Source organism: Anomaloglossus baeobatrachus, chromosome 3 (assembly GCF_048569485.1).
Source record: "Anomaloglossus baeobatrachus isolate aAnoBae1 chromosome 3, aAnoBae1.hap1, whole genome shotgun sequence".
Lineage (NCBI taxonomy): Eukaryota > Metazoa > Chordata > Amphibia > Anura > Aromobatidae > Anomaloglossus > Anomaloglossus baeobatrachus.
In genome coordinates this window covers 203,820,485-203,840,141 of record NC_134355.1, presented here as the reverse complement: position 1 = coordinate 203,840,141, position 19,657 = coordinate 203,820,485, and the positions used below count along the sequence as shown (strand labels likewise).

At 40.3% G+C, this 19,657-nt stretch overlaps 1 protein-coding gene across 2 annotated transcripts in view; it reads left to right on the top strand.

The window, feature by feature from the left end:
- Window positions 1-19,657, top strand: part of SMOC2 (SPARC related modular calcium binding 2) — a 767,036-nt gene that overhangs the window by 568,137 nt on the left and 179,242 nt on the right. For both annotated transcript variants that reach the window (XM_075339692.1, XM_075339691.1), the window contains one exon: window positions 4,703-4,805. In XM_075339692.1, coding sequence (XP_075195807.1) covers window positions 4,703-4,805 — 103 coding nt within the window. The remainder of the gene's footprint in view (window positions 1-4,702; window positions 4,806-19,657) is intronic.

Here is a 19,657-nt window from a genome sequence, read left to right as displayed (position 1 = left end):
TTATGATGATATTAAAGTTGAGGCTTCTTCACCTTTTTTGGGCCACAATTCCAGACATCTGTAATGTTCATCACAAAGTGCTTGCATGGATATCTGTGATCTCACTATTGCAAAGCATAAGATACTCCTCCACTGCTGGGTTTGTCGTGCTAGAAGTGATAGATCTTGTGATGATCCGACTTGTTGACTTCAATATTTTGCCAGCATGTTCACGTCTTGGCTTTTGAATGGATGGATGGACTTAATTTTGCATTCTTCTATTTGTCATGGCACTCACATTATGCAGTTTGGTAATTTTCTTGGTCGATAGATTGTTATCGATAAGCTGGATGATGCTTTTCCTCTTTTCTTGGGAAAACTTCTTCATAGCTGGTCTTCCATTTGAACCAGTGATCTTTCACTTGGGAATCAACCTAATAAAAGACTGGGCTATTAGAGAATGTGAAAACAGGTTGTAATTTGTAGTATACTGGAAGAAACGTTTTTTAAAACACAGGAGCAAAACAGTAACAATGCAGTGGCATGACAAGAATCTGCATAACTATTGATATGTTAAATATCATATTTCCCTGAAAATAAGATGGGGTCTTATATTATTTTTTGCTCTGAAAGATGGGCTAGGGCTTATTTCCAGAGGATGTCTTATTTTTTTTCCATGAACAACTATCCACATTTCTTCTTATACAAAAAAACCCATTTATTAAAACAGTCATATCAAATTCAGTAACATCAACATAACTCTCCAAACCTTTTGTGTAACACTTCTGTGTCTATCTATTTATCTATCTATCTATCTGTCTGTCTATCTATCCATGCATCCATCCATCTTATATCTATATATTTATGAACACACCTGCCTGTCTCCTCTTCATCCGTAGACTCCTGCAATTAAGATATCTTTTGATGACAACCTAGTCATATTACATGATGTCACAAAATGTCACAAAGGTCTTGAAGTAGTGTTATCACCAGGATATAAATGCTGGGGCCTCTAGGAAAAAGGGGGCCCTGTAAAATTGGCCAGTTGCTGCCCCTACTTCTGTCCCGTTCTTTTTTAGACTCCTGCAATTAAGAGACCTTTTGTTACATCATGTCACATGACTGTGAAGTCATCAAAGATCAATAAACAATCTTAACCTCAGAATACAGCTGCCTGGTCCCTAAGAGAGTGTGGTCCCTGAGAAATTGCACAGTTTGACTCTCCCCTACATCCGGTCCTGACTGTAACTAGGGCTTATTTTTGGAGTAGGGCTTATATTTCAAACATACTCCAAAAATCTTGCAAAATCATGCTTGGCCTTATTTTTCGGATAGTCTTATTTTTGGGAAAACGTAGCTGTAAGTCAAATTTGTGTATGAGATAGTCAAGATAATTGTCTATAAAATGAAGGTAGTCTCATGCTCAAAGCTGTAGCGGATGGTGAGATATAGAGCCTGAAAGTCAAAAGTTCAAAACATTGATACCCTTTTTCTTGTCATTGTATATAGAGAGAGTTATATCTAAAAAGGGATGTGCACCTCTGCGAGACTGGAGCAAGATTTTTGTGGTAAGATACACCACATCTCATCATAAATGAGACAAGCTATGATGTCATGCCCCTGTTGCAGACTTGTCACTCATTTTGTCAGAACTAGGCAAAATTGGCATAAAAATGGGGTTGTATAAAAATCTCAAAATTTTAATGCAATCCACGTTGCACAAAATGTTTGTTTGCTATCAAACCTCTCAGAGAGTTTTTGCAGTGGAAGTACGCTAAAAATGCATTTGCGTTTTTTACCTGTTTTATTTATCTAATGCAGTTCTAAAGGGAATTTTTGTATCTAAAACTCAGTTTACCTTAAAGAGAAATTGTTGCTGTGGATTTCAAACATGCACCACAGGTCAGTTTACACAGCATTAAAAAAGCCAAGTGGGTATAAGATTTCTATAAATCCCATCCACTGTGCTGGAAATGTGAGGCTGTAAAGCTCTTTATGGGAACTTAACCCAAGAGATTTATAGAGAGATTGGCTGCTAAAAGTCGATTGCTAGCATTGGTATGAAATAACTAGGGTATGCCTGATATCATTATTAGAGCATTGTGATTAGTACTGACATTGTATAGCGGAAAACTGTCAACGATGCATCCTGTAAGTCCTTTTATTGGTACTACTATGAGGGCAGAATCAGACTTCATATAAGACTTCTTTGTGGTCTGTAACCATGAAAACAGTTGGGTCTATCTAGGAGCTGGAAAACACTGAAGGTTTCTTTATGGGCCAAGTCTTCATTGTAGAACTGCTTTATTTTACTTTATATATGCATACAATCTATGTAAAATATGTTGCATAAGTGTGTGTATTGCTTTTTGGCAACTGACAATATTGATCTTTCAGGAAGAACATGGTGGCTACTGGCTAGTGCTACCAATAAAAGATGTCATGTACACTTTAAATCTTGGCAGTAATTGCTAATTATCTTTTATATTTTTAGTCTATTTTTATACAAATGCTTGAAAATGTTCTTTTTCAGTTTGCAGGAAAAGTTATAAAAGTGAATCTACTAAGAAAACAATCGTTTCTCCGTCTAGTCTTGTTTAGTAATGATTATTTTAGCTCTATTTCGACATTCCAGTTATTCAATGGAATGTCTGTCTTGAATGCCAAGATTGACAACCAATTCCTCCAACCAGCATGTGTGGTCTTCCTAACCTCGCTTGTTTGTGTTCCATGTAATATATACAACTGTATTAAAAACTGTATACTTTCCTTATATACAAATCATAGATATTGCATGTCAAATTGTAAATTATAATTAAACCATGTGTTTGTATAATAAAAAGATATATACTTGCTGGAAAGTAATTATAGATGCATGGCACATGTCTAACATTGTCAAAAATTGTTTTAGATTATCATTCTTAAAATAGAGCGGTAAATGCAGGGATATAAAATAAATTAAAAAACTAAAATAAACAAGTGACTGTGATCCTTAACCTATTTTTTTAAAGTCCTTGGGGTGTGGTTGAGTACGACCTAACAAAGGTATTATAAATTATGGTATAAAGGTAGTGTATATTAGGACAAAAATGTGCCCCAGTCAATGAGTTGGGTGAAACACAATAAGAAGGTTTCACATTTCGGAACATATATGATGTGTTGTGTTACAAATGATAAAAGATTTACTATTGTACATATGACCATTTTCTGTGTAGTAACAAATTTTTAATGTGTTTACAAAAATTACACTTAGATGTTACACAATTAAAACATTATTTTATGAATAGCCAAGCTGAGTAATCCTTCCCGGCATGGCCAATAACCTGGCTTGGTGACTGGAGGTTGTCCAGAGTCATAGTGCTACAAGCTGTATATCTGATGCCAGGAGACTAGACTTTGGCCAGAGTTTCATGTTGCTATATGGAGGTTAGTTTGTCTGTAGCACATAAATAACAGCATTATTGTCAGTGCTGTAGGAGGTAGAAAATGATGTGATTTTATTGAATGAATATGCTTTAGACTTTGTGTTCTTGATGGTTTTAGATGGAAACAGCAAATGATATCCTGATCTAGCTTCAGCAAAAGACTGCATTCTATTAAGTATTGAGTTATTGAACCCTCTTAACTTGAGTCTATGTCTTATTATGTCACATTCTTTGTTATATAAAATATCATCAGAGGAAGATCTTTGTGCTCTGATGAATTTCCATACAGGGAGATTTTTTTTATTACATGGTAAGGGAATTGTAATACCAAATAAATGCAAAATTATCTCTATATCTGCCATGCCACATAATATTGTCAGAGAAGGGGTTAGCATGTAAATGAAAGTAGTTTTCTTCCCACCAAATCATATATATGTTTGCCAGAAAATATGATATACACCGTGAGGCATCTTGTTCCTGGAGATAAAATTCATCATTGAAGGAAAAAAATATTGTTTAACACTAGAACTACTGGACTCGTGACACCTATATAGAAATACATGGTGCAAAGTAGTCAAAATGACTACCTCAGTAGTTCTAGTGTTAATGGGGTATCAGCATCATCGCATGTAAACAAAATATGATCAGCCAACTATTTAAAGGGGTTTTCCATGAACAAAGTTCATTTTAGTCAATAGATCTTGGAATAATAATAATTTCCACAATTGGATGTGTTTAAAAAAAATGTTCCTGTGATGAGATAATCTTATTTATATGTTCCTGCTGTGTACTGTGTAATGACCATGTCTGACCATACAGGAAAATATTAGAGTACGGGATTACAAAGAATTATTTGTGGTCAAACACCTTTAAAAACAAATAGAATCAGTAGTGGGCCTGTGCTGTATTGTCTGTATGTTGTCTTTTGCTTTCTCCACTGCCCAGGAGCTGTGGTATGATCAGACCATGTCCTTGTATGGTCAGACACAGCCATTACACAGTACATAATAGAGGCACATATATAACATTATCTCAGCACAGGAAAAAAAAAAATTAAAACACATCCAATTGTGGAAATTGTTATTATTCCAACATCTATTGATTATGAAATTAACTTTGTTTGTGGGAAAACCCCCTTAAGATTATTCCCGATTTGTAGCGTTTGTTTAATAACATGAAATAATTTTTTAAATTAAGACCTTAAGATCAAATAATCTTTATTTTTTTATCAGAATTTGTGTCATAGTTGCAATAACAGTCCAATTACTGGTAATGCAATATTGGTCATATTTTTCTAGGTTGTCCTGGACCCAAAAAAATTGAATTCCTTACAAGTGTGTTGGATGCATTAACCACTGATATGGTGCATGCGGTTTCAGACCTAACATCCTCTTCCAGCAGGTAAGTTCTATTTTCATGAACAGGAAAAAATTTCTCCAAACTTGCCTTACAGAATATTCTCTTCAATGCAGATTACCATAAATAAATAGATAAGGATTGGATATGGGCGGACATTACTGCCATCACTGCAGTTTGACATTAGCTGCAATAGGGTTAAATAAATGCCAAGATTTTCTTGTTTTTCTCCACACTAAGTGACTAAAAATACTGAGTGTTTTACACATGGACAAATAAATCTCTCATTCAAAGTGTTGGTTTATTAAGTAAATATTTTAACAATGCTATACACTGTCATAAGTAATGTGCTGGTGCAAAAGTAAACCTGTAGCACCTCACTAAGACGCACACATAAACAAGGCTAAAGCATTTGGCTTGGGAAGTCTATCTTAAGAGTAATCCTGACAGAATGGAAAAATACAAACTCTGTGCCAGAAGGATTTTTTTTTCCAGCAAGACACAGAATCATTCTATCAAACCTCTCAAGAGCGAGTGTTTATGTGTCAAGGTAGAAAACATGTGCCGGCCAGCTGGCTTATTATTCACAAATGTCAGCCAGAGGAAAGGTGAGACAGAAATCTACTAAATATAAAGTTGTCAAGCTAGAGAATTGAAGTTATATTAATGGTTTCACTTAACAGGTATGTCAAGAAGAAAAAGAACATTAAATTCTGAATGTTTGCCAGTGGTGTCGCAAATATTGATGTGTTTCCCAAAGGATTAACTGTGTTGTATACTAATGCAGCGGTAAACATGATGTGGTAGTAGCAGTATGTGTCCGTTCATCATCACCCCTGTTCATTCATTTCTGACATTACTTGGAAGAAAATCTTATGAAACACTTCTTTAATAGCTTCAGTTGAAAACAGGGTGAATTCACGAGACAAATCATCCATTCAACTTACGTCAACATTGATTTTGAAGCTACCACGCACCCACTTATGGAGGGACAGCTTTATATGTAGGGTGTATGCAATTGTGAAACACATTATTATTCTCCAACATTCCCAATGCAATATTACTAATTATGAATATTCATAAATATAAATAATACAACTTATAAATAGTTGGAATAACTTATATTCTTACAAATTTACGAGGTTTTGTTAAAGGAAATCTATCAAGATCTTACACCTCAAACTATTTCTATGTGCATGTAGTCCTTTTTAACACAAGTCCAGCAATACTTTGAAATGATTGGTCTGTTCCTCCATTTCTGAGAAATCAGTGTTTGCCATGATATGTAAATGAGGTTGTAGAGATATTTACACATTTGAAGCCTCTGTCACTCCAGCTCTATTTCCCACCAGCACCGACTCCTCCTGCTTAACTAATAATTTCTTTGCCTGATGTCATACAGAATAGAGGTTGTCAGTAAAGCAGGAGGAGATGGTGCTGGGCTGATAAACGAGCTGGAGTGACAGAGGTTCCAGATCTATTATTAGCTCTTTAGTCTCATTTGCATATCAATTCAAAGGCTAATTTGTCATTTAAAGAGGCACTGTGCTCCTGTCCCATCTTTGTCGCCTGCATAGAAGTCGGTCAAATCCAAAATGCCACCTGTCCGTCACTCCAGGCGCTTGGCTAAGAGGCGTCAGGTTTCTAGGGTCTTCAGCCATCCTGAGCCTGAGTCCCCATTTAGCCCTACTGCGCATGCGCGGGTTCCCGCTACCTCTCCAGGCTCCAAGTGTGGGATTCCCGCTACCGCGCATGCGCATGACGTCACCAATGACGTGGCGGCCACTGATTGGCGGTGGTGGGCATCACCGGTGACGCAGCGGCCACTGACTGGTCATCATGATGTCAGCGGTGACGTAGCAGCCGTTGTATGGCCGCAACTGGCGCCATTGCCACATGGCATTTGGCTTGAGGCAATGCTTAGGCCATAAAAGACCCTAGGCCACACCCATCGGCGCGCGAGCGTCATTCCCTTATTGTTGTGGCTCAGTAAGCAGGCTGAGCTAGTAGCGGCCATTGTGCTACGTGCTCTATAGTCTTCAGTGCCTGTGGCAGACTTGTGTGTCTGTGTTTGTATAGGACAGTGGTAGGCATGGCAAGGCGAACGGTGCTTGTCGCGCCAAGAAACCCGCGGCACACCTAGGATCAGCTTCTGTCCTACCAGTCCTCAGGCACCCAGTGACGCTAACTGGGCTGCCTTCCTGGTCAGATCGTTCTCCTTAGGCATGTGACTGATCCTCGTCCAATGTGCAGCTAACAGGGACAAGTGTACGTAGTGGTGTGCATTTAACACCCTCATTCTTTATATATCTCTGTAGTTGCTACGTCTGACCTCCTGTTTCTAGTGGTTTTGGCATCTGCCCGGAGGTCCTCGGGTGACGACTAGGCTTCCCTTAGTTTGCTCCAGTCGGTCCCCGCGTAACACACTGACTGGCCATGTAGAGGTATTGCTTGTTTTTTATTAAAGCGTTACATGCATTTATAAATTGTTTGGGGTATTAAATCTTGCTCACAGATTCCCTTTAGGGTATGTACTAACGTAAAAGATTTGTGCGCAGATTTTCTGCACACAAAACTGCATGTTTTGGCAGGAAGACACAGCAGAAAAAACACACATTTTTATCAATTTTTTGCATTTTTCTTCTGTGTTTTTTCTTGCTTTTATTCCTGAGTTTTTAGGTAATAGCGATCATGGAGATTTAGGTGTTGTACCCACGTGATAACCACCGGGTCTTCAGGTTGATATTACAGTCGGGACCTGGCTCTCACTGCCTGGAGTGGTGCCTATGCCGCTTCCGGTAGTTTAATCCCTCGAATGCTGGAATCAATGTGATTGCTGCATTCAGGAGGAAGGGAGAGGGATCCATTACCTCTCCCTGGCGATCAGGTCCCTGTTGTGCGATCACAGAGACTAGATCACTGCCATGACAATCCTGGGTCATCACTAGGATGACCCTGGGTTACTGAGCTACGGGTCACCTCACAGACCATGCATGGTGTTTAAGGCGAAGTGTCAGTGTTGCGAGTGCAGTCCTGACAGATATAATCCACTGCAGTGATCAAGCACAAGAACAGCAGTAGATTATTTTAGACGCAGGAAAAAAATCACAGAAAGATTTGACATGCTGCTTCTTTTCTGCACCAAAATCTGCAAGGAAAAATCTACAACATGTGCACAGCAAGGATATTTCGCCGGGGTCACGGATTCCATGATGTACATCCGGCATCGTTAGCGGCGTCGTTGCGTGTGACACCAACGAACAGCCGTTAACGATGGAAAATACTCACCAAATCGTCGTTTGTTTTCAAAAAAACATTGATTGTTGAAGACGCAGGTTGTTTGTCGTTCCCAAGGCAACACACATCGCTACGTGTGACACCTCGGGAACGACGACCAACAGCTTACCCGCGGCCGCCGGCAATGAGGAAGGAAGGAGGTGGGCGGGATGTTACGGCTGCTCATCTCCGCCCCTCCGCTTCTATTGGGTGGCCGCTTAGTGACGCCGCTGTGACGCCGCATAAACCACCCCATTAGAAAGGAGGCGGTTCGCCGGCAACAGCTGTGTCGCTACGCAGGTAGGTCCGTGTGACGGCTCCTAATGATTTTGCAGCGATTTGCCCGTGACGCACAACCGACGGGGGTGGGTACACTCGCTAGCGATATTGCTGCGTGTGACGGGGCCTTAAAACAGTTTTGAATAGAGTTATAGATTGCATGGCTGGTGGGAGTAAATATATACGCTATGTGCTAAATATAAGGGCTGATATAATTCTATATGACCTACATGTTCATTTTAATTTCTCAACGGATTATCATTAAAGCTTCTTTGTTACTTTTTTAGCGTAATTTTTTACAGCTCAAATATAGAACTCTGACAGCATTGTTTGAAGGACTTTACAGTGTTATCAGAAGGTTTTACTGAGCTGGAGAGGTAATCCTTCTCTTTTTAGAGGAAAATTGTGGAAAATATGATTCATAATTGAAATGTTTAGGTTTAAGAGGTCTTAACATGTCTGGAATTCTACTGTAATATTCATCAACATTACTGGTAATATTAGAAATATATTTATAAAATATTTATATTTCCAGAGATTTTTTTATTATGTTTTGTGGTCATATAAATCTGCATACATTGTTTTACTCCTTGTTATATATTTACCAATCTAATCTGAAAAAGCATATAAAGCGACATACTTTTTTTACTTCTTAGCATGAAGCCATGCTGGAAAGGAAATGTGTTATAAGTGTGGATTGATCTTTACGCATATGGTCTGATTCATGAAGGTGTTATCAACAGGTTTCTGGCATAAAACATCTTTAAAAATCTCAAAATTTTGGTGCAACAAGAACTTGCCCCCAAAAGTTATTTTTTTTGTTTTCACGCTAAATTCAGCCAGTTCTGTCAAAGTGGACAAATATGCACGGAGGCAAGCGTCTGTTAGTAAATTAGGCACTTCCTAATCCAGTACACCTACTGTATCATTAACCCCATTACGACCGCCTTACGGAGATAAACGGCGGCAGAATCAGGTCCTTATTCTGATCCGCCGTCTATAAACGGCGGTCAGAAAAAGGTAAATAGCGCCCCCCAGCGTCAGAAAATCTCCGGGGTTTCAGCTACCGGGGGTAGCTGAGACCCTGGAGATCATGATTCGGGCCGGTTTTTCCGGTCCCCGCTCACATGATCACCGGTATACACCGTACACCGATGATCATGTAATAGTAAATCTCAGCGCCGGTAAGCAATGATTTATTTCCCATCTGGCATGATCAAACATGTCAGCTGGGAGATAAATCTGCTCCCCCGGTCCCCTCCGGTCCCCCGGGGTCGCCGAAGTGCCGACCCCCAACCCCCAACCCCCCCCCCTACCCCCCCGAAAATCCAAAATGGCGGCGCGCACAGCAGCGCACCGCCCGCATTTCCCCAGTTCCTTTGAATTCTGTCGCATGTGCCATCACACATGTGACAGAATACTGCTCCCCAGGCCCTGCCAGGTCACCCCCTACTCCCACCCCGGTGTTCCCCGGTGTCCCCCGTACCTGTGGGAGCGCTGATCCCCCGCGGCCCCCTCCTCCGGCTCCTTCACAGCAGTGCCGGTCACATGTGCAGAGCGCGGCTGACAGCTTCCTGTGTCTGTGACTCAGACGCTGGCTGCTGCTGCTGCTGCAGAGTCTGCAGCTGTGACCCGGGGAGAGTGGGTGCAGATTCTTTGCACCCACTCTCCTCAAATGGAAGGTCTGCACTCCTAGAAAATGGGGGACACGTTCCCTGAACGTGCCCCCCATATTCTAGAAGATCGTGGGACTTCCAAAATGGCTTACAGGAGATTTTTTTTTTCTTTTCAATAAATTGGTCAAAGAGGGATGGTTGGGGAGTGTTTTTTCAAATAACATTTTTTTTGTTGTCAATTTTTTTTTGTATTACTGTCAATTAGTTATGTCTGGTATCAAATAGACGCCGTGACATCACTAATTGCTGGGCTTGATGCCAGGTGACATTACACATCTGGTATCAACCCCATTTATTACCCCGTCTGCCACCGCACCAGGGCGCGGGATGAGCTGGGGTGAAGCGCCAGGATTGGCGCATCTAATGGATGCGCCACTTCTGGGGTGGCTGCGGCCTGCTATTTTTAGGCTGGGAAGAGTCCAATAATCATGGCTCTTCCCACCCTGAGAATACCAGACCCCAGCTGTCAGCTTCACCTTGGCTGGTGATCTAATTTGGGGGACCCCATGTTTGTTTGTTTTTTAATTATTATAAAAATTTAAAAAAAAAAAACAGCTTGGGGAGCCCTCCAAATTGATCACCAGCCAAGGTGAAGCTGTCAGCTGTGGTTTGCAGGCTACAGCTGTCTGCTTTACCTTAGCTGGCTATCAAAAATAGGGGGGACCCCACGTCATTTATTTTAATTATTTTTTTTTCTTTTTGGGCTAAATACAAGGCTAGGCACCCTTTAGTGCCACATGAAAGTCACTGAAGGGCGCCAGCTTAGAATATGCAGGGGGGTGGGATGTTATAAATGTTTGTCATCTATCCATTCATCCATTGTAGCATTTTAGGCTGTGTGCCCACAATCAGGGTTTGCAGCGTTTTGGGTGCAGAGTGTTTTTCCTGCGTCCATAACGCTGCATTGTGCAGTAGAAGCACAGTAGAAGGATTTTTAGAAATCCCATGCCCAATGTGCTTCTTTTCTCCACAGCATACACTGACCTGTGGTGCAGCTTCCCAAGCCTCAGTATGTCAATTTATGCTGCGGAGACGAGAGTGTTCTCTGCACGTAGAATAGAACTAAAGTCCATAGCAGCCTGAACCCAAATCGTGGGCATGGGCAGCTGCATTTTCCCGTGGACAACACTCACATCTCTGCAGGAAGGCTGACACTGTGTACTAGACGACGTGTCGCTGGATCATGGCCACATAGCCTAACAGTGAGAAATTTGTTGCTACAGCAACATTTTTGTGAAGTACCTGTGGAATCAAAATGCTTACTATACTCCTGAATAAAATCCTTGAGGGGGCCAGTTTCCAAAATGGGGTCACTTGTGGGGGGTTTCTGATGTATAGGCACCCAAGAGGCCCTGCTAATGTGACATGGTGTGCGCAATTTATTTCAACTTTTCCAAAATTCAAATGGTGCTCCTTCCATTCCAAGCCCTCCCATTTATCCAAACAGAGGTTTTTGGCCACATGTGGGGTATCCCTGCTCTCACAAGAAATTGGATAACAACCTGTGGGATCCATGTTTTGTTGTTGCCTCTTGAAAAAGTGAGAAATTTGATGCTAAATCAACATTTTTGTGAAAAAAATGAAAATTTTCAATATGACAATGTAACGTTAGCAAAATATGTGAAGTACCTGTGGGTCCAAAATGCTCACTATACCCCTAGATAGGAGCCTTAAGGGGTCTAGTTTCCAAAATGGTATCACTTGTGAGGGGTTTCTGCTGTTTAGGTACCTTAGCGGACATCTAAATGCAACATGGTGCTCGCAATCTATTTCAACCAAATTTGCTTTCCAAAATTCAAATATTGCTACTTTCGTTCCAAGCCCTCCCATTTGTCCAAACAGAGGTTTCTGACCACATGTGGGGTATTAACGCGTTCATAAGAAAGTGGGTAACAAGTTTTGGGGTCCATTTTGTTGTGTTATTTCTTCTAAAAGTGAATAAATTTGGGGTAGAGCAACATTTTAGGTAACATTTTATTTTTTGCTTTTTTTCATTCCACATTGCTTTAGTTCCTGTGTAGCACCTGAAGGGTTAATAAACTTCTTGGATGTGGTTTTGAGTACCTTGAGGGGTGCAGTTTTTAGAATGGTGTCACTTTAGGGTATTTTTTGTCACCTAGGCCTCTCAAAGTCACTTCAAATGTGATGTGGTCTCTAAAAAAATGGTTTTGTGAATTTTGTTGAAAAAATGTGAAATTGCTGATGAACTTTGAACCCTTCTAACTTCCTAACCACAAAAAATTTTGTTTCAGAAATTGCGCTGATGTAATGTAGACAAGTGGGAAATGTTATTTATTAACTATTTTGTGTGCCATAACTCTCTGGTTTATGGGCATAAAAATTAAAAGTTTGAAAATTGCAAAATTTAAAAAATTTTCATCAAATTTCTGATTTTTTTACAAATAAAAGCAAAAAATATCGTTCTAAATTTATAACTGTCATGAAGTACAATATGTCACGAAAAAACAATGTCAGAATCACCAGGATCCATTGAAGCGTTCCAGAGTTATAACCTCATAAAGGGACACTGGTCAGAATTGCAAAAAATGGCCTGGGCATTAAGTACAAAACTGGCTTCGTCCTTAAGGGGTTAAGCCTGGGGTATACAAAGTCCGTCTTAATCGCGTCTATTGGCTTCTGGGGTTTCATCCTCTAAACTGTGTCACAAAAGTTAAGCTCTCATTCTGGGGCAATTTACAAAAAGAATTCCTGAAGGAATAAGTCTAACAGTAGTACCATTTAGGTATATTACAGTGTACAAGGATTTACTAGAATGTTTCTTTAATAAGATGCATAAATTATATAAATGAAATTCAGGCTGTTTGAGACCTTAAGAGATGGCTTATACCAAGAGATACTGATCAAAGATGGACAGATCACTCCGAAAAGGATATAGTTAGAGTCAAAATTCCTAAAATTCAAGGTTCCACAAAAATTTGAGCAGGCTGCGATTCAGTTTTTGAACATCAGCAAAAAAATCAAGCTCAGCACTGTTTCACACACTGCTGAGTACTCAGTAAGGCCACGTGCACATGTTGAGTATTTGGAGAGTTTTTTAACTCAGTATTTGTAAGCCAAGACCAGGGGTGGAACAATTAGAGGAAAAATAAAATAGTAACACAGTCACCATTTTTTACCCACACCAAATACTCAACAGGTGCACGTGGTCTAAATGCTTGCTTACACTACCGTATAACTTGGACCAATGTAATTCAATGAGGCAGTGCTGATGAACATTTTTTTTCTCATACCGATTTGGTAAATTTCAACAAACTACTATTTGACTCTGAAATTGGATGAGACTCACCTATTCAAGTCTATGGGAGTGAGAAAAATATCAGATGCCATACGGAGCTACAGTATACACAGATGAGCAAAACAGTAACAATGTTTAGAACTTTTGAATTTTAGGTTTAATATCTCACCGTCCACTACAGTTAAGAAAGTGACTACCATAGTTTTATACACAATAATCTTGGCTACCTCATTCTTAAATTTGACTTACAACTATTTAGCATATGAGTAATTATGCAGATTTTTGTCATGTCGTTGCATTTTACTGTTTTGCGCCTGGTGGTGGAAAACTCTTTTCCTTCCAGTATACTACAAATTACAACAACCTGTTCTCACATTACCTAATAGCTCCATGTGTTATTAGGATGATTCCCAAGTGAAAGGTTACTGGTTCAAATCAAGAAGCAGCCATGAAGAAGCTTTTCCAAGAAAAGGGAGCCAGCATAATACAGCCTATCACCACTATCAACTGGTCTATCACTATAGCTACTTCTGTTATATTACCACTGTGGATCTAGTCCTGTATATTGCTAATTTCCCAAAAAAAGTGAAAAAGTCTCAATGTCAATTTCATCATAAGAAGTGTCAGCTTGAGTTTGCAAAAAAAGTACGAAAAGTGGACAATAAAAGATTGGAAATTGGTGATTAGGAGTGTTGAGATGATGTTCAATAGACCAGGCTCTGATTTAGTGGGTCTGGAAAATACAAGGGAAGAAGAGGCTAATGGATCAAGAAATTGAAGGTGTCACGAACAGCCGGGGGGGGGGGTCACTCAGAAATCCCCCGTGCTGGCCACCAATGTCACGATCGGGGGGTAACAAGCGGGAGTCACCCCTCCTTTATACCTCCCGACCGACAGACAGAGCACGTGACGCGCGCTCTAGCACCCCTCTTATAGTCAGGCCAATTATGGAATTTCCCGACAATAAGCAAGGAGGCCGCTATTCTACTTATGCCGATGATTGAAGTGTTCCCGGTGAGAGTAGGGTATATATTCCCCCGACCTCCGCGGACGGAATATATAAAAACCTCTCCGAATCTCACTGGCTGCCCCACAATAATCCTTGGCACAACTCGCTGCCACCAACCGATTCACGGTAACTATTAGCCGAACACACAGGCGTGGGGTTCAAGAAAGAGAAAACAGGACAGCCCAAGATTAATTATATAATTTAATCGGCCTAAGCCACACTAGAAACTACAATATATACAATAGGGGATCTACAGAATATACATAGGTCAGAGTACAGTTACAAGCAAGATATGGATTACTAACAGGTATACAATTCAATCAGTTACCTTGTGCGTCTGGCCACAGGGGGGCGCTGTAGACCAGGTTTCTAGGATCTTTCCAACAGATGTTTTCTACACGTGACCCCCGGCGAAAGAACACTGGGAAATGGCCGAATTGGGGGTTATCAACCTGGTCAGATCCCTGTCCCCTCCTACCTTCGTGACCTCACAGAGAAACACTGCCACTCCCTCGGCCTTGAGTTAGAATAATATTCCCAGAGGAATATTAATCATAACTTTGCCTGGGAACGTCGTAGGTGGACGCCAATGCTCTCATTGTGACCGTTATGAATTTAGCTGCAAAACGAGAGGACTCATGGCTTGTCTGCTAAATCCCCACCGGCCGATATCACGTTTGGGGTATTTCCCAAGGCCCTACTCCCATATAAAATATGGGCCAGCACCGTCCGCATGCGGGGACGTCATTTTTATGCTTGCCATATTTATGGGAAATATGGTTCACGAGATATTAACCATATTTTACCGGAGCCGCTCTGTCTGGTGGCCTCCATAGCCTTATAATGAGATACAAACTCTTGTTACAGGGTCACGGCAGGGGGGGCATCCTGTGTCCACTATTCCCAGGTCATCTAATCTCCATATCACAGGAGATGGCCATTGGATGTGTTGCTGGGATGTGACACCTTCCCAGATGTTGGACATCTGAGAAGAAGAAGGGAGGGGGCGCTACCATGGAGTGATGAGAGCGATTATGACTGGAAATCATAATTCCTCTTCATATCCCAGGATTTTCCTCACACCTCCCCCCTTTTGAGGGTGCTAGGGGGCAGCACACTCCGGTGTTCCCCCGTGCGCCCGTCCACGACCTCTCCTTGTCGGGACAGCCCGTCTGCATTACCGTGGTCACGGCCCCTTTTGTGGCGAATGGTGAAGTTGTATTTCTGGAGCGCAAGGCTCCATCGCAACAACCCCATTCGTCCCAGAGACGGTGTGCAACCAGCTGAGGGGATTGCGGTCTCCACGATGAAGTGGCGCCCGTATAGATAGGGTTGCAGACGCTGCAGGGCCCACACTATGGCCAGGCATTCCTTTTAGATGTGAATTAAAAATTCATTTTATTGAAAAATTGTTAAAACACCAATCATCAGAATGACATCCAAAAAATTTTTTCTTTAAAAAGAAAGCGTCTAATCATCAGAATGACATCCAAACATTTTTTTCTTTAAAAAGAAAGCGTCTTACGCGTTTCTGGCCATTGTGGCCCTTAGTCATAGACATATGTTATCCAAATGAAACACATAATATATAAAAAAAAAAAAAAACAACCTCTTCACTTCCCAGAATGCTACATCCGGTCAAACATACACAGGTTAACCCAATTATGTCAGTAAGGCAGCAGCCTAATACATTGCAAAAAGGAGATCTTCCTGAATCAATTTAACCCTTTGGGATGTGCCAAATATAATTCATTAAATTCCATAAGATCCCATACAGGAAAAATTTATATCCATTAATCTCCATGGATTGACACTTTTCAAAGAAATGGATCAATTATAAATAATGATTACAAGCATAAGCATACCTGTATGCAATAAATACCGAAAGCATTCAGAACAATAATCAACATATCAATATATATACATTAAATCACTTTTGATATTCATGCCCATTGGCATGCAGGTATTGTATGTCAAAATCCACCTGGCTTCCCTGTCCCGCAGTATCTGAATACGATCTCCACCTCTTCTAGGGGCTGGAATCTGTTCCACAGCATTCACTTTAAAGGAACTAACATCCCCATTGTGATTATATAAAAAATGCTGTGAAGCCCCTGACAAATTCCTAGAGGCGGGATTCATAATATCATATAAATGTTCCCCAATGCGTCTCCTTAAAGTGCGGCTTGTGGAGCCTACATACTGTTTGCGACATTTTTCGCAAGTTATAACATAAACGCAGTGATCTGAACTGCAGTTGATGAAAGAATTAATTTTATAGCGTTTCCCAGTAGTGGAATTAACACTCTCTTTGGTATTATACATATGAGAGCATGTCCCACACTGCTTTTTGCCGCACTTATAGGAGCCACATGTAGGTAACCAGTTTTTTATTGAACTGCATGCAGGTTTTGCCAGATATGCATCACTAGGAGAGATAAGACTGCCAATTGTGGGGGCACGTCTAGAAACAAATCTGCAGCCTGTGTCCAGAATATTTTTAAGAGTTTTATCCACAGATAAAATAGGCAAAAACTTGCGTACAATCTCAGTAATTTTCCAAAAGCTATTACTATATTGGGTAGAAAATACTGGAACACTGTTCTGATTTGTTTTTTCCATAGGAATTTTCTGCTTCAAATAGTGTGCTCTGGATTCAAGATTTACTTTAGTCTTGGCTCTATTAATCATTGCTCTATCATAACCCCTATTCCGCAGTCTACCATCAATGACCTCGCATTCTCTTATATAGGCTGTCTCAGTACTGCAAGATCTCCTGGCCCTAACATATTCCCCCACAGGTATATTCCTTACTATATGCTTATGATGGTGGCTAGTCGCATAAAGAAGGGAGTTCCCTGATACATCTTTCCTGTAGAGCTCAGAGTTAACTCGTTTATTCACTGAGTCACCAACAAGAGTGAGATCTAAGAAGGAAATAGACTCCCGCTGGCTACAAGAAACAAATTTCAGATTGAACATGTTAGAATTAATGTACTTAAAAAACTCTGGTATGGCCGCTTCACATCCACGCCATATTATCAAAATATCGTCTATGAAGCGACCATACCAGAATATATCTGAAAGAAAAGGGTTCCAAGAGTTGTAAATGAACTGCTTCTCCCACCAATTCATGTAAATATTGGCTAGCGATGGTGAGAATTTTGCCCCCATGCTACAGCCACAGATCTGGATGTAAAACTGATTCAAAAAAATAAAATAATTATTTTTGAGCAAAAAAGAAATTATATCCAAAATAAATTCTTGTAATTCTTCCGAATAGCTTGTACAAACCAGCATCTGTTCCTGTAATGCAATTAAAGCCAAATTGTGGGGTATAGACGAATACAAAGCAGTAACATCACTACTTATCCATGAGTAGCCTTCTTGCCATTCAATTTCCTGCATTACAGTAAGAACATGTTTAGAGTCCCTGATGTATGCTGGAGAGGACTTCATAAGGGGCTGGAGTCTCTCATCCAGCCATGTTCCGATGTTTTCAAACAGGGACCCTATTCCAGACACGATTGGCCTAAAGGGTGGAGGAAAAACACCCTTATGGGTCTTTGGAAGTGCATGGAATAAAGGGATCCTAGATGTTTCAGGCACCATATACTCCAATTGTTTCTCAGTTAATAATCCCATATCTGCACCTCTCTGCAGTAATAGTTGTAAGTCTGTCCGTATTCCAATAGTTGGATCACTATCAACTTTGCGGTATGTCCGTTCATCATTTAACATAAGCTGTAATTGTCCTTCATAGATGCCACGGTCCAAGATCACCACTGAGCCACCTTTATCTGAGTTTTTAATAATGATTCTATCGTTGGATTTTAATTTATTCAAGGCTGTTCGTTCCTGGACGGTCATGTTGTCATTATCCAGGATTCCACTATTAACCGCATGCAGCTTTTTAAGCTCCTCGAACACCACATGCTGATAATCATCCATGGCAGGAGATCTTGAAGCCAAAGGATAAAACTGCGGATTTGGCACTCTACTGGAAAAATCAGTGTCAGTTATTAAATCTAGATCTTCCCCACTGTTGGTGCTCAATGATTCCAAATTCTGCAAAGTAACCTGCTCCATAAACATTAAATTCTCAAATTGATTTGGGAACAACCTTCCCTCACTAGTATCATGATCTTCTGTTTCTGGCTGAAAAAAATGTTTCTTTATAGTCAATTGCCTGACGAATTTATTCACGTCTTTGAAGGTGGAATATAAATCAAAGTTCCTACTTGGCACAAAATTCAGGCCTCTCCTGAGTACATTGGTTTCATCCTCAGAAAGAATAGTAGCTGATAAATTGAGAACTGTGAATTCATTGCCATTTTTCACTTGCGATTCCTGAACGAATAACCATGAGTTTTTATTTGGTTTATGTTTCCTCCCCGACCTCCTTGTTGGTTTCTGTTTTTTTTGGCTCCTTGGCCTAAAAAATTATTATTACTGCTGTTACGTTCTGACGTCCCGGCCAGGGGTTCAGGATCTGATTCTCCCTCAGTGGTGTCTAATTCTGTAGAAGAAAAACTCACCCGTGATTCACGCCGGTTTAATCTGTAGTCATCCGAGCTGTTCCTTAGTAGGCTCCACAAGCCGCACTTTAAGGAGACGCATTGGGGAACATTTATATGATATTATGAATCCCGCCTCTAGGAATTTGTCAGGGGCTTCACAGCATTTTTTATATAATCACAATGGGGATGTTAGTTCCTTTAAAGTGAATGCTGTGGAACAGATTCCAGCCCCTAGAAGAGGTGGAGATCGTATTCAGATACTGCGGGACAGGGAAGCCAGGTGGATTTTGACATACAATACCTGCATGCCAATGGGCATGAATATCAAAAGTGATTTAATGTATATATATTGATATGTTGATTATTGTTCTGAAAGCTTTCGGTATTTATTGCATACAGGTATGCTTATGCTTGTAATCATTATTCATAATTGATCCATTTCTTTGAAAAGTGTCAATCCATGGAGATTAATGGATATAAATTTTTCCTGTATGGGATCTTATGGAATTTAATGAATTATATTTGGCACATCCCAAAGGGTTAAATTGATTCAGGAAGATCTCCTTTTTGCAATGTATTAGGCTGCTGCCTTACTGACATAATTGGGTTAACCTGTGTATGTTTGACCGGATGTAGCATTCTGGGAAGTGAAGAGGTTTTTTTTTTTTTTGTTTTTTTTTTTTATATATTATGCGTTTCATTTGGATAACATATGTCTATGACTAAGGGCCACAATGGCCAGAAACGCGTAAGACGCTTTCTTTTTAAAGAAAAAAATTTTTGGATGTCATTCTGATGATTAGACGCTTTCTTTTTAAAGAAAAAATTTTTTGGATGTCATTCTGATGATTGGTGTTTTAACAATTTTTTAATAAAATGAA